Consider the following 16,555-nt stretch of genomic DNA (forward strand, 5'->3'; position numbering starts at 1 on the left):
ACCAGTCGATCAACAGGGCATTCCCTCGAGATCCCGGACGGTAGAACCTGGATGCGAAGTCTGGGCATTTCTTGTTTACCTCGTCTGCGAAGAGATCCAATTGAGGTCGACCCCATTGAGCGAAAATGTCTTCGACGACTTCGCCGTGTAGGACCCAATCGTGGGTGTCCTCTAGGTGTCTGCTCAGAAAATCTGCTTCCACGTTTTGTTGACCTGGTAGGTGAACCGCTGTCAGCGACATTCCTCTGGCCAGGAGCCAATGCCAGATTGTTTGGGACTCCCGAGATAGGGGTAGGGATCTCGTTCCCCCTTGTCTGTTCAAGTAATACATTGTGGTTGTATTGTCCGTTTGTATTAGGAGAGATTTCCCCTGAATCGATGGAGCAAAAGACTTGAAAGCCAGATGGACCGCTCTGAGCTCCAGCAGATTGATGTGGTACTTCCTTTCGTTGTCGGACCACAGGCCCTGAGCTTGAAGGGGACCTAGATGAGCCCCCCATCCTTGAAGAGACGCATCCGTTACCAGAGTGTCGGATGGAATTACCTGGTGAAACGGAGCCACTACTGATAGGTGAGATTTGTGCATCCACCATTGCAATGGCTGACGTGCTGCTATCGGTAACCACGCTCTGTCCTCCCAGCGACCTGTCCTTTGGTTCCAGTTGTTTTCCAACGCCTCTTGGAGGGGCCTCATATGTAGCCTGGCATTCAGGACAATGAAAATGCATGATGTCATGGAGCCCATCAGAGATGTCACCTGACGGGCCGTAGGTGCGTCGGATCTTAACAGGTCTTGACACTTTTTCTTTATTGAGAATTGTCGTTCCTCCGAAGGATACACTCTTTGGAGCTCTGTGTTTAGTATAGCTCCCAGGTAGTGGAGGTTCTGTGTTGGAATCAAGGTGGACTTTTGGTAGTTGACTTGAAGACCTAGAAACTCGAAAACCTTGAGCACAATGTCCCGATGGATTCTCGCCTGCTCCGGAGAGGAGGCTTTCAGTAGCCAGTCGTCTAGGTATGGGTAGATGAAGATTTTTTGTTTTCGAAGATGTGCCGCTACCACTGCCACACATTTCGAGAAGACACGGGGGCAGATTTCAGGCCGAATGGTAGCACTTTGAACTGATAGTGCTGTTAGGCTATCTGGAAGCGCAGGAATTTCCGATGCTTGGGAACTATCGGGATGTGAAAGTATGCATCCTGCAGGTCGATGGAGCACATCCAGTCTCCCTGATGTAGCTGAGGGAAAATCTGGTGAAGAGCCAGCATCCTGAACTTTTGCTTTCTCATGTAGTTGTTCAGAAGCCGTAAGTCCAGAATCGGTCTGAAAACGCCCTCTCGGCCTTTTTTCGCCACCAGAAAATAACGGGAGTAAACCCCCTTTCCTCTGTGCGCAAGTGGAACTTTTTCTATTGCCTTCTTTCGTAAGAGGGCGAGAGCCTCTTTGCGCAATAGGCTGACGTGAGATGGATTGCATTTGGCTGGTGGCAAGTGCGGTGGAGGTTGTCTGAAAAGAAGAGAGTAGCCATTTTCGACAATGTTGAGCACCCATTTGTCTTTTGTGATAGAGTGCCACTCGTGAAGAAAATCTGTGATACTTCCCCCCACCGGAGTGGTGCACAGTGTTGAGGGAAGCGAGTTCTCATTGCTTGGCAGGCGCTTTGGGTGTGGACTGTTGTGGTCTACTTGACCCTCGTTCCCTTGTGGCCTTACGAGCCTTAAAAAGAGGGCGTCCCTGCCTTTGCTGTGGCCTCTGGGACCAGTGAGGGGTTTGAACCCTCTGCTGGAAAGGGCGCCTGTCATAAGGCCTATACCTCCGCCTGAAGTCCTTCTTCCTTTCCAGGCCTACTGCCCTCATGGTGTCCACTTCAGTTTTCATGCGCGCCATTTCTTCGTCCGTATGGGTACCAAACAGCGAGTTCCCGTTGAATGGAAGATTTAGGATGCGCTGTTGTGCTTCCTGTTTTAAACCAGTCAATCTCAACCAGGAAGACCTTCTTGCACAGATTCCATGTGCGTACCCATGTGCAGCTAAGTCTGCCCCATCTGCCACTGCGCTGATGACTTGGTTGGATACCAGACATCCCTCTTGAACGATCTCTTGGAAGTCCTGTCTGTCTTCTCTAGGTAATTTTTCTGTGAACCTGTTGAGAGAGTCCCACAGAGAACGGTCATATCTGCAGAGTGCAGACGCACTGGAGACCTTCATCACAGATGCCGCCGTGCCGCACATTTTTCTCCCCAGAGAGTCTAAATGTCTGCTCTCTTTGTCCGGTGGGACCGTGGCGGATGATGCCACTGAATGAGTTTTTCGGGCTGCGGCCAATATGACTGAGTCCGGCGGCGGATCCGTTCTTAGGAATAAAGGATCTTGTTCAGGCGCTTTATATTTTTTCAAAATCCTAGCAGGAGCAGATTTGAGGGTGGCTGGCGCCAAAAAAGTGTCCATGGTTGGCTGTAACAGACCAGGCACTAGCAGCAGTAGCTTTTTCGAAACTGCTCTATGCTGTAGAGTCTCAAAAATGACTGATGAGGAGGTTGATGGTTCTGGAACCTCTATATTTAACTTCTGTGCTCCCCTGAAAAGTACCTCATTAAAAGTAGTGATGTCATCCAACGGTGAAACTCTAGCTGGTGGAGAATCTGTTAAGGTGGGGGAGTATCTTCTGAATGATGACCCTGACGATGACCAAGAGGGCGATCTTCTGTGTCTTGATCGTGACCTAGATCGTCGCTGGGAACGTGACCTGCTGCGAGACGCTGTAACAGAGCGCCCAGGCCTCGTGGTCGGTTGGCGAGAAGCAGAACGAGCCCGTCCTGCCCTCGCTGTCGGTGATGGTGTTCTCGGGAGAGAGGCAGTAGGAGAGTACATCCGTGAATACTGCCAATCCGGGGAGGCCGCTGGTCTGTTAAGGCTCTCCAACCTTCTTGGTGACAAATTGATGGGTGAGACATGCCCCGATGATGCCGCTCTCGAACGAGATGAATCACTCCTTATGGAGACCACTGGAGATGGAGCAGCCTTATCTGCTGGCGGAAGCCGATGTTCTACTCCCTGCAAGACAGGTAAAACCTGTGTCGATGTCGACAGCCGTAATGACGTTGAAGGGAGCGCCACCGGTATGGTGGCAGCGACGACGTCGACGGTGAACAAACAGGTACTTTCCTACCTACTGACGTCGACCTAGCCATTCTCCCCTGAGAGTGGCTTGTTGGCTGCCTGGGGTTCTAAAGTATTTTTCTGAGAAAAACTCAGAAAAACTGAGAGCTCAATGCTCCAGGATCCTCTCAGAAGAAGCCGGAAAAAAGAACTGACCTATCTGTGAACCAACTGTCACCTCTCCTTCACCCCTGAGGCATGGTGGGATACTGGAGGTGCTCAGGGTCTTAAAGGCACGGTGCCAAAGTTTTTATGGTTCTCCTGTGTTAACCTGCATGCAGCCTATTGGCTAAGAATGCTCCATTGTTTTTCAATGTAGTTTTTTCTCTTTTTCTCTAATGATTACTACTGCTTATTTCCCTAAGCCCAGTTTTGGGGCTTTGGTAGATATTTATTCTCTTATTGTAATTTTGTAAAGATAAAAAAAAAACTCCATAGAAATAAAGCATTTTAGCCTGTTTATGATTATAGCCTGCATTGCTGTTTTACACATGTATATATGAGTTTAGTATGAAAGCGGGCGCCGAGAGGCCCAAGGATCTGGCCATAGCTCTAGAGTCCTTGAACCGCTCAAGCTCAGAGTCTGCCTTTTCTCCAAATAGGCGTGAGCCATCGAAGGGCATGTCCTTAAGGTTTGCCTGGACATCCCCCGAAAAGCCAGATGTACGGAACCAGGCGTGGCACTGTTGATGAAATCACCATACCCAGCAAGTCTGTCATGTCCAAACCACACAGTATTGTAAAATTGGCTGCATCTCTCCCATCTTCTACAGCTTGAGTGAGAGTGTCTCGCACTCCCTCTGGGACTTCGGGCAGCACGTGTGCCACCGTATCCCACGAAGTATGGGTAAAACGGCCTAATAGGCATGAGTTGTTTACGGGCCTCAATGCCAGGCTGGAGGAAGAAAACTTTTTCTTTCTAAGCTGGTCCAGCCTTTTGGATTCTCTATCCGGGAGGTTGGGGGCAGAAGGGAAGGCACTATGGGAAGAGAGAACTGTTCTTTTTGAGTTTGTCGCCCCAAGTGGGAAGGGAATGCCCAGACGTGGGTCTCGTGCTCACTATGCCATCAGATTCAAGCTAGCCTGGCTGAAGAGGGGTGATACCCCGAAACCGGTCCCAGGATGCTTGTTTCTGGTTCAGGGAGGACCTGGTCTGGCAGTTCGGGCTGGACTGTTCCCATGGGGAACAGGGTCAAGACTGATTTGCATATGACTGGGTCCAAACTGGAATGGCATGGTGAGCAAAAAAACTGATGGATTAAACCCAGATCTGTGACTGGGGGTGAATGTTTGATTTGTTCTACATTCCGTCCATCAACTGTTCTTTTTACCATGGGAAGAGAGGTCTGGACTACCAAGCTCTCCAGGGTGGAGTGTTGGATGAGGAAACTAGGACAGTTTGGAGCTGGTCTATGGTGGCGGCCGATAGTCCTATTAACAGGAGCCCCTGTGCTGAGTTTGGACCACGTCCCCAGCAGGACATCAATGAGTGCCTCATTGAAAGGTAACATCAGTTCCGAAATGGAAACCCCCAGCTGAAGCATCTCAGTCAGGAGGTTAATCCTGACTGACACCGTAGGCAAATCTAGGTCCAAGACCTCAGCTGCCCTACGAACCACCATAGCATATGAAGTTCCCTCCTCTGTAGCCAAAAGTAGGAGGTGAGAGCATGCCAGTATCTGGAGAAGTATCCAGTCCACTGGCTTCCCCTAGTTCCTCACACCAGTCCATATGCTCCAATCCATACTCTAAAGGGTCATAGGACCCCTACCATTCCTACCCTGTACCTGGCTGTTCCAAAAAAGCCTCAGGTACTGATCTGGCCCATGTCGGCGCCATTGAAGTCGGAATCGGCTTCATACAACTTTGTTCTACCTCCGGATCACCAGTGGGTGCCGGTGGAACGGAGATCTTTGACATTGGGAGTGATGCAGGAGGAGGCCGACTGTGTGAACTTGGCATCGCCCCTGATCTGGTCTCGGATCCTGGAGTCCCCACCGGCGCCGAGGCTGAAGCCGTCAATGTCGAACCTGATGGGGCCCCTGCAAACCCCACAGGGCCTGAAGGCACGTCAGCGGGGGCAGTCTGCTCACATATGAGGTGCATGGCATCGTAAAACTCTTTGAGCTGAGCGGGGGTCGCTCCGGCTCCCGGAAAGGGGGGGGTCAGGGGTCGAAGTCGGCACTGGCATTGGTTCCGTGGAACCGTGCCTGGAAAGTCGACGTTCCCAAGATGCCTTGTTGGCCAGCGGGTGTGGCGAAGTCCGCTTGGACTTTTTCTTCTTCTTGTGCCTCTTCCCCGAGTGCCCGGAGGACCTCGAGTGGGAAAAAGAGGACTTAAGGCTCCTGAAGCAGTCCTGCAACTTCCTCTTCGATCTGGACCGTGACCTTCTAGGAGTAGCGCCAACCGAAATCGACTGCCGGGCCGCCATGAGCTTCAGAGACTGCTCTCTTAAAGCTTTCTGGCCCATGGTCTGGCAGTCGGAACACGACTGAGTCGTGGTCTCTGTCGAGGCACCAAAGACATATCTGATGGGGGTCCGTCACTGACATGGCGTGATGGCAGGCGCCACAAAGCTTGAACCCCGTCTTCCTCGATGTCATCCTGCACAGACTTCAAAACACTTGACAAAAAGGTCAAAAAAGGCAGAGGGTAGTGTGATCCCAAATCTGTGCTTAACCAGCACTTAAGGAAGAGAACTGAGGTACGCGCGCCGGGGTGGTGCCTTTATAGGCAACCGTGACATCACAGACAGCTCCAACCATGCTGACAACACCATGCGGAGCCAAACAATGCATGCAGATCTGAACGTCGCCACCCGATGACACATGGAGGGTACTACTCAGAAAATTCCGGATTCGATGCTGAAGCCAGGGAATTCAAAGGTAAGGAATCTGCAGCTAAAAGTCTCTATCAGATCATGGAAAGCAAATAGTCAGCTACTACTCTGAGCTCCTGTAGCCGGTAATGTGTTTGGGGGATTCTCTCATGAGTGCTGCAACCCTTACGACCTTCCTCTCCCACTATACGTCCCTGCTGACCAATCCGGACTTCATTCCGGGTCTAATCACAGGAGATTTTGGCCACTGGGAAAACACAGTTGTAGGATGCCTATGGACTTGTTTCTGGGAGGGGATATCAAGCCTTTCCTTTCGTGCAAAAAAGAGTACCATCTTCGGAAAACTAACTGGCTCCACTATTTGCAGTTGCGGCACTGGGCTCTGGGCTCTGCACCCCAGCACCAGAGCAGCAACTCTTAGGCCCCTGTCAGCGTGGGAGAAGCTGTCTGACACACATAGCAGACCGAAGGGTCTTAACTCCAATATTTATGCTATATTATCGAGTGTGGGTCCAGTCAGAGAGCGGCCTTTTATGACATGTTGGAAAACGGGCTTGGGGAGACAGATCTATCTGCCCCAGTGGGAGAAGCAATGGGGAGATACTACCTTCACTGTGTGGAAGTGCCCAGAACCATAAAAACATGAACAAAATAATGATGAGATGGTGTGAGACACTGGTGAAACCGCAACATATGTATGACACTGCAGATGGACTATGCTGGAGAGGGTGCCACCAAATGGGAAATATGATACATGTGTGGTGAGCATACCCAAAACTCCAGTTCTACTGCAAAGAAATTCTTAGCCACATGAGGGGGGCAGAGGGGGGTGGTTAGATACCCATTGTGCCCAGGCTTGGCAGCGTTGATCATCAAAGTAAGACTGCCTGAGGTCAAAAGCCCATCACTGATGGATCAGAATTTAATAACTAATATGTCTCTAGCGGCTAAACAATTGCTTGCCCTGAAATGGAAAACTAACCAGATATCCTCCATGTTGGAATGGGCGTGGAGGCTATGGATACTGTTGGCGATGGAAAAACTGTCTTGGGGGCTACTAGAAATGGGGCACACGTTTGAGGAGATGTGTGGGGCCTTGCTGAATGACTTAACAGAGAAAGATTTTGTTTACAGATGCCCTAATTCACTATGATCCCTGCATCTCACCAGGTGATTTCAGGAGTGTGGGTGGAATGTTGCAGTAGGGGAACAATTTACTGAGCTCTTGTAAAGTGCCTTCTGGACTGTGTAGTATTACCAGCCATTATTATAGACTATTGGGGACTGGGAGGGCATTGGGGGAAGGGGACATGGAGGGGAGTTTGGAGGTTATCGCTGCAGGATAGGAAATGGGATGAAGGAAGGGTTCAATGTTTATTGTGTTGCTGATACACTAAAAATCTAATAAAATCTCTCTGAGAGAATCCCAGCTCTGCTGTATTAAATTCCAAGAATATTACACACTGTAATATTAAACAGAAGTAGCACTAGCTAATAATAAAAACGAATTTCCCTTCTCCCATGTTCTGTTGCAAAATAGAAACATTTTAAAAAGTAGTTAATACTGCAGTTATTACTGTTTCTACATGTTGCCAACAATTATTGAACTCAAAAGGATAAAATCTGAGTTGTCTATCCTAGGATTCAAACTTGTGAACTGCGAGTCACACCAGAGATCAGCTGCTAGTGCACAGTTACTGAAAATTCATTAATGCCTCATACCTACCAATCAATGCTTTGTGGCTTGTGAATAAGCAAGTATAGGGCGGGACATAGGACTGTGTGTAATCAGTAGCTGTGATGTAAATATTGCTTACCTGAGTGTATGTGCAGTTCTTTTTCTTGCAATTGCTACACAGAAATAGGTCAGTCTCTGTGCCCCCAGTCTTTGCCATCTGATGCTCTCGGATTGACTCTTTTGTCATGGCTTCTCTGATCTCTTTTAGCTCTTTGCTTGCCATTTCCTATCAAGTAAAATCAAGAAGTAAACATGACTTACTTACGCCTAATCTCAATATAAACGGACTATACCCCAAAAATATTTCACAAGTAATATTTTTATTTTTCAAAATATACTTCCGTTAGCCTGGATCTGCACTCCCTTAATTACGTTTAAATAAGGTTTGTGTTAAAGTCTGGCTCTGCACAACATAAAAAAAGTTTTACACTCTTCCAAATAGTGAAGCTCTGCAACTAGCCACACACTGCACATTCCAAGCCTTGGTCTTCATGCTGCTCCTATACATTTCTGGCACACCACTCCGCCACTCTGCACACCCTCAGTCAGACCCTGCACACCCTTCGTCAGGCTCTGCAAATCTTCACCCATGCGCATGGCGGTGAGAGTGGGCAGTGGTGGGTGACTGAGGTAACATTTCTGCACTGGAGCATAGAGTTATATGCTTTGCAGATGGAGAAGAACACACAAGCCTGACCTCAGGGTGACTTCCAAATGCGCAGATAGAGAAAGAGACCAGGTACAAGAGACTAGGGGATTGATGCCCAGAGCTGGCCCAAGGCAAAAAAAAAACCTTTGACTTTGCTTCCCTCACCTAATTTTTCTTGGTAGCTGGAGGTTATAGATTGCCTCATACAGCACTACAACTCTGCTACAAGACACATCAATGATTAATGGGAGTCTTAAAAGGAATTATCAAGACCGGACAACCACAGATGTTCGGACTTTACTCTAAAATAGCAATTGTTTACATTTTTGTCAATCATAACAATGGGGAGCCTTCTGTGTTCCTTATAGGGCACAGCAGAAAGGCTGGCCTATAATAATAGAGACTTGGGGATCAGGTATAGGCTCATTTTGAACACCCACTAAAAAGTAAAATATACTGTAAAAGTTAGCAGAGGCAGAACATGCTTCAAAGAAGAAGTTTATCAAAATGAGAGATCACTCTTTTACACAGCAGCTCTAGGAAAATCCCGTCAAACAAGAGAAGATAAGGAAAAAGATCCTTAGCTGTAACACTCAGTTTAAAGCTTGTAGTGTTGTAGATCACATAATGTGCAATTTATTGCCTCCTAGTTTCCATCACTCAAAACAGCAACTCGTGCTTCCTATAAGAGTTTGTTTAGGAATCTAGTGTTTGCTGCAAGCCTCAAGGACAGTCTCTCGAAACCCACAATGCAGTGGTGCCCAGACTCACCTCTTATCTATTTTGCCTGATCAGAAAGCTGGTGTCTGTAGATGTGCGTGGAAACAAATTGGTTACTTACCTGTAACTGCAGTTCTTCAGTATAGGTATCTTTCATAGATTCACATGCTTGAATCATCCCCGTCGTCGAGGTGGGAGTCCCACGGTAACCTTAAATATAAATAGCAGAAAGAGTATTACACTAGGCCTCAATGGCCTATGCAGGCACTGTTATAGCCTATCCATGTTCTTTCATAAAAAAATAACCAAATCTGAACTATAACCAATCATGTGACAGCACCCTCGAACACTCCCGAGGCTGTTTTCCACAGATTTTCCCGTATGAGTGTGAAGTACATAGTCTTAGAAATAAGGGAAGCCTCCGAGGAGAGGAGGGTGGGTCACATGTGAATCTATGAAAGATACCAATACCAGAGAACTACAGTTACAGGTAAGTAACCAATTTTCTTCTCCAGTATTAGATCTTTCATAGATTCACATGCTTAAATTAGAGTAACAAACAGTAATATCATTTTTTCTAGCCATAACATCGATAACAATAGGAATTATTCTACATTCAGCTAATATTAGAAAGTAATATACATATGTATTGAGAATGATGTGAACAATAATAATATAAATAATAGTAATATCAATATTAACAACGAGAACATTAGACAAATATAGATCCATGCCAGGAAGAGGGTACTTTCCTACACTATACCTGAATGTTCTGATGACACATAGCGAGGGTCTGGTCTATTTGTTCTAAAATCCCTTGTGGTGTTTACAAAACACGCATGACAACCATTTGTGTCCACTGGCCATAAAAACCACGGCCAGTACGTGAAAGTCATGTGTTAAATGTTCCATTTTGCATCCACTCAACAAGCTGATCTTCAATCGCATTAATATATTTTTGCCATTTACAGAATTTAGCAGGGGCAGCGATACTGAGCGTATTTAATTCCTTAATCTTTGCCAAGCTTAAACAACTTGTCTGCCGTACAGTTTCATTTAAAAATATCATTTGAACAGGTATCAGGCATGCTCTAAATAAAGCTTCCTTTCCCCTAATTTGCCAATTATCAACTTCAACCAATATTCATAGGCTACTATGGCCAACTGGGAAACAAAGGCATCAGAAATAATCAATTTTGTATCAGTCAATAAAATGTGGTGCATTTCCATTATGAGCAATTTAAAATAATACGACTTAGCATTTTTAATATTGTGCCCAGAAAAATATGCAAACTTTTCAGAGTATGTTTTAGATCTCCCCATTGGCTGAGTTGGACAATGTTCCCATTGTGTGTAATTAAAAACAGCCTTTTAGGTACTTGATCTATGAATGTAATGAAGTACAAAATAATTATAACAGAACATGTCTCCATATTTTTCTTTTGGTTGATAAACATCTTCACTTTCAAATACAGTAAAATACTTAATAGTTCAGATAGCATAGAATCAACCGTTTTACATCCTAATTATCAAAAACAACTCCAAGTGTTATTACTTAATTAATTGAAAGTTTAAATATATATGGAATTTGAATAACCTCCGTTGGGCCATATAAATCACAGGATACTTTATCCCAAACAATCCCATCAGGAATTGGTATAGCTGAAATATTCACCAGGGATAAGTCTCTGCAGAACTTATGGGAGGAAAGATGTGGTTTTAGGACCTCATCCATCAGTTTAACTGTTGAGTGTTCAGGAAGGTAATGACCATGTATTAATGAAAAAAAGATGATGACGAACCCAATCGAAAGAAGGAAGGCAAGTACAGTTAATAAGAGCCCTTTGATAGTTCTATGAAAGAATTAAATAGTTAATTTTGAGCCAATTTATCAGCTTTCGTGGTCTTGACAGTCTTGTTACAGAAGAGGCAGATGAGTCAGCGAAAGAGTCATTGACGTCGGTAAAATATCCAGAAGCAGTTTGTGCAAAAACTGGAGTCGTGTTTGTAAGAGGGGAGCTGGCAGAAGTCTCTGTGTTGGTGTTTCATAGTGAACTATTCCATCCGTATGAGTTAAATTTGAGTAAAACCGCACAATATTGTTGACATTACTTGTCACAGAAGAAGTTAGTAGCACTAGTGAAAGATCATTTTCCACCATATCCAAGCTCAGAGAGGTGTCAGTGTTGCTGCTCAAAACCTGCAGAGGAACATCATGGTCTGTAGTGAGTGGGAGTCAGGTACTACCCAGGAATCCTCTAGGTCTGCTGTGAAGAGTCAGCCATATGGTGTAGCTGACATTGTCGATGGAGACAAACTGGTTTTCTTTACATCCAGGCAGCGGTGGTAGAGAAACAGTTCTGGAACCGTGTATTCCCAGGAATGGAACAGGTGCATGATAAGAAGGACCAAACTCCTTTTTCACAGCAATCTTTTCACCCTCTAGATCCCCAACTTTTGGAATCCAGCCGATAGGTGTTATTGGTGCATCCCTTATTTACAAGCTGGCAGATGCAGTGTTGTCACTGAATTGTTGTAAGTCCTGCAAACAGTGACAAGTTTATTTATGTCAAAAGGTGTATCTGCCTCCTCCGAACCGGAACCATCAAGATCTGGAACATACATTTATGTATGGGGTACGCTCTCCCAGGGAGATTCTGGGCAGATTGTTAAGTGCTCTCTTAACTCCATACAGGTGATTAAGCCAACTACGCCCGTGCCTAATACTCTAGCTGTTAAGGGTTGATTTAAGGCCCTGTTTCGTGGCTCCACAATACTGTTTCCCTCAGGATGATACGGAGACGAATAATAAAGTTGGACCCCTAACAAAGCCATGGTGTCCCTGAATTCCCTTCTGGTGAAAACAGGGCCCTGGTCTTAGCTGAAAACCGCAACTGCATATGTGCTGATAAAGACTTGCAAATCTTTAATAACAGTTCGAACATCAGCTGAGCATTGTGACCATATCCACAGGAATCTGGAGCATGAGTGAACAGCAACTAGGATGTATTTGTATGCACCATCAGGTGTCAAGGGACCGCAATGGTCCAGGTCCACACATTGTAAAGGTTTGTTGGAAATCAGGAGGGGTCTCTGCGGTTGGCGTTTGAAGGTGGACACTTTTATTTGCTGATAGATGTCACAGCAAAGGACATACTGCTTGGTCTATTTATACAGACCTGGCCACCAGTAATGTTCTTGTAATAGTAACCGCCACAACAGCATGGGCAGAAGTAACTCCCTCATGCACTGCTTTAATCAACTCAGGTCTCTGATCTTGGTTGGGAATCACACAATAACCTACCCCTGGTACTGTTACTAGGAAAGTATTTAGGATAGATATGCAGTAGGAATACATAGCAGGATATGCCTTTGGCATGGGCTTGCTTTCAGCCAAAGCTTTCACAGCAGCCAATGTTTTATCATCAAAACTCGTCTGTGAACTAGTTATTGCAGCAACAGAAGCCGTTGCTACTGCTGACTTGGCCACCTCATCAGCCAACGTACTGCCTGTAACATGTATTCCAATACATTAGTATCACAATGTACGAAAAACGTGGACATTGAGTAGCGTTTCTTACAGATCCACTACTTTCTTACACAGTAGTCTGTGTTTGATGGTGTTGCCCTTTGAACCTCTGAACCCAATCTGGCGCCAGTAATAAATGTATTCATTACAGGACTGGACACAGTAGTACGAATCACAGACTATTAATGTTAACTGTCCTGGATCTGTGTGTTCCAGTGCAATCAACAGAGCCTTGAGATCTACTAATTGTGCAGTGCAGTCCCCTAAGGTCTGTGTGTAGGTGTGTTGTGGATGGAATTAACCATCTTTCATTTAGCCACTCACAACCGCACAGGCGGCAGAGTATTGATGTTCGATGCCTACAACTGGTTGGGATGAGCCATCAGGGTACATAATTATTTGATACTGTTCAATAGGCAAAGTGTTTGCTGGAACTGGGCATTCTAGTTCATATTGGAGAAACTCTTGAGTTTGCAATGTAGGGTCAAATGCATAATTGACATCAGTGGCCATCAGAGATGTTGCAATTAAATGCATTGTGAATGTAGTGCCTTAGCGTTAGGAATGCCGGCTTTTGTGACAGCCTCAAGGGCTAGGATCAGAGATAGGACAATAATGTGTTTCCCCTAGGCCAGAGGTCTCTCTTTAATGACAGCCATCTGCACAGCAGTCAGATTTTTTTTCTGTGGGAGCAAAGCGTTGTTCGGCTGTGGAATAAAAATGTGATTTATATGCAAGTGGGATGCTATCACCCTCATCAAACATTACATTGGTGAAACCAATGGCACCAGCAATTACTCTGATGACCACATTGTTTTGTTGTCTCTTGTGTTTAGCTGCAAGCATGTCTTGTTGCAATGCTCTGAGAATGTGTGTGTGTTCTACTGTCCAATATTTGCTTGAAAAGTCGGACGTATTAAGTCATATAATGGTTAAATGCGTTGTGCAAAATCTGGAATGTAAGTTCTGCCAAAGTTTAAAAAGCCCAGCAATGACTGGAGCTTTTTGATGGTGTTTGCAATTGTGTGCATTTTTCTAAAAACTGGAGCGCTAGGCTCTTGCCTTCAACTGATAATTCGTACCCCAAAACTAGGACACTAAGGAAGGCTATTTTAGTTTTTTTTAAATTAAAATTGTAGCCTAATTCGGCAAATCCCACAACAATGCAGTTCACCCGTCTTATATGTTGACCAAGGTCATCATCCGTAAGGTTGATATCCATCTACATAGGACAATGCCTCAGGGTCAATGTTGTGTAAAATTGAAGTAACACGAGCTGGAAACAATCCTGGACTGTTTTTTACACCTGTGGCAGTCAGCAATTTTTTTTTCTGTAAGCCTAAAGCCCTCAAACTTGTCAAATCCCTATTTCCAGGTGCTATATTTTGGCAGGAAAAAAACAGTTGGAAATATCCAAGGTTGTTTTGTATTTTGTGAGCACTATATTATTAGTAAGTGCTGTACTGTGTGCACTTTAAATAGCAAATGTGCATGTGTGACAATTTAATTGTCTGTACTCTAGGACTATTCTATATGAATGGTCTGGTTTGGCTATGGGGAACAACAGGTTGTTCATTGGTGAGACACAGGGTTCGATCACACCCTGGTACTCTGATTGTGTGAGGATTTCCCTCACTGATGCTCTAGCTTCCTGCTTTATTAGATATTGGGGTTGTGGCTGGGATCTAATTGGAATTATATGGTAGGGAGAATCTTTATCCCAACCTACTTAGTTGTGATAGAATGCGGGTGACTGCGTCAACACCCAATCAATGGTGCAAGACTCCGGGAACTCTCTTGGAACAAGGGGCGAGAAAGAGGGTTCAATTACCTCTTCCCCATATGGGAGATTACGGACAATTTCTGGTGGCCAATCTTTTTCAGACAATAAAATATCATAAATGGCGGTTACACGATGCCAAAAGATAGCATCAATTGTGCGCTCAATGTCTCCTTCTAATTGTATTTTTAGTTTATACACCGTATTCAGTGTGGAGACGCGCAAGTCAGCAGTCTCGACTTATAAAAAATCATTTGTTTCTTTCACCTCCAGGTGCTCTTGAAGATTCCGGCAAACTATAGTGACCTCGGCCACACTGTCTAGCAGGGCCAGTGTCCACTTCCTGTTCTTCAATAAAGTTCTCATCCTGAGTGGCATTTCGTATAGAAATTGCTGCCACCTTTTTCTTTTTGAATTGAGTTTTTTTTGGGGAAGTTTCTCTTCTTTCTTACCAGAAACTTCTGACAAGCGTTGTGACTCCTTTCTCAGTTTCACATACTCAGTTCACTGTCCTGAGCGCCCACCTCTCTAACTGCGTTTTTCCGTTGAGTGCTGAAAGGAATGAGGTTGGCATGTATCAATATACTGAGCTATCAGGAGTTTTTATATTATCTCTCTTTATAAGATTATAGCGATTTTGAGGGGTCTCCAAATGCGGAGATTCTCCCTTTTCTTTTTTAGGTGTCTGTTTTTGTTTATCCTAGCGTTTTTTAGAACTCTTAGGTGCTTGCTTGGTAGAATCCTTATTGGATTTAACCTATAATTGTGGTTTACTAGGTCTGGCTCCCAGACTATTCCGACCAATACAAGAAAAGGTCTTGGCGATAATCTTTGGCAGCTCGCATTCTTGATCCTGTATTGGAATGTCCAGGAGCCGCATGCGCACTGCTAGTGCTACTGCTTCCCCTTTAAGATTATTTAATGTTATTGAAGATACAGAGGCAAAATTGCCCATTAATTGCATCCCCAAATCTAGGGACGGGGCAGCTCCGTATTCATCTTGAATATGTTTTAACACTTCCAAAAGATTGACAAGTGTTAGTGTACTGGGTGCGGTAGAATAGCGCGTGGGAAATACCGTGCCCCAAGTATTGCAGTTATCTCTTGTGGGAACCATCCTGAATGGCAAGCACATAGTGAGAACTCTATGTTCACCTTGAGGTCAAGTATGGGGAAATACTGTCTACAACACATTTATTTTTTGAACTAACCAAACGGAATTCCTTTTCGCTTGGCGGGTACTTTACCCATGATCGAATGTACAGTCGCAGGGTCAATGCCTGGTGTGACTGCATGTGGTTGCGCTGGGGCTGCTCATGCTGGGTTAGTATTTAATGTTTGCATTTACAAACTGTACTAAGAGTCTATATATTGCTGTGAGCTCAACGTATAAGCGGCCAACCTCAGCTACTGCCGAGGTGCCTGCATCAGGATGAGATGTATATGTGGCCAATAAAGGCCGGGTAGGACCATCATTGCTCAGAGGACCTAACCTAATGTGTAGTATTGTATGTGGTAGGGCACCATCAAGCCAGTTATTATGGTCTTGAAAAGATAGAGGTATCTCTAAGTATGCTTATGCTCTGTATTGTGCAGGTATGTTAGTAGGTGCGTAATGATGAAATGTAAAAGTCCAGTGTTCTCATCGACTGCTGGAACGATGACCCAAGAATAAAACGTTTCTGTTCCATAGGCTGGATGAGCCTCAACCACAAATGTTACAGGAATCCTCTTGGCTGTGAGGCCTTTAGCTAACAAATTAGCAGTGAGGAGCGGTTGCATGTTTACTGCAATTACCACCCGTTGCGGGTTCGCCATGGTAGATATAGCTGTTCAGAGATAAGGACACCAAATGAGGAATGATCCTTTTAAGGTTCAAGCTTGAACAACCTAAAGCAGCGAATACTACCTATCTAGCTGAAGAGGAAATCCACAATACCACGGATGTCTCCGTATACAGTATTGAGGTGCCTTTAGCACGTACTGAGACAAAGATACTCAGGAGGTCCTGAAAATGAGTGCCTGACCAAACGTTGGCAGCGCCATGCTACGTTGGCTTCCACTGAACCAATGAGGCTGGTGGATTTGGGCAGCAGCATCACCTGAATTGTGGGGAACGGAGTCCAATCCCAAACCATGT

At 45.2% G+C, this 16,555-nt stretch overlaps 1 protein-coding gene across 3 annotated transcripts in view; it reads right to left on the reverse strand.

The window, feature by feature from the left end:
• Nucleotides 1-16,555, reverse strand: part of TCEA2 (transcription elongation factor A2) — a 577,635-nt gene that overhangs the window by 97,283 nt on the left and 463,797 nt on the right. For all 3 annotated transcript variants that reach the window (XM_069243232.1, XM_069243235.1, XM_069243233.1), the window contains one exon: nt 7,817-7,963. In XM_069243232.1, coding sequence (XP_069099333.1) covers nt 7,817-7,963 — 147 coding nt within the window. The remainder of the gene's footprint in view (nt 1-7,816; nt 7,964-16,555) is intronic.

Source organism: Pleurodeles waltl, chromosome 7, assembly GCF_031143425.1.
Source record: "Pleurodeles waltl isolate 20211129_DDA chromosome 7, aPleWal1.hap1.20221129, whole genome shotgun sequence".
Classification (NCBI taxonomy): domain Eukaryota; kingdom Metazoa; phylum Chordata; class Amphibia; order Caudata; family Salamandridae; genus Pleurodeles; species Pleurodeles waltl.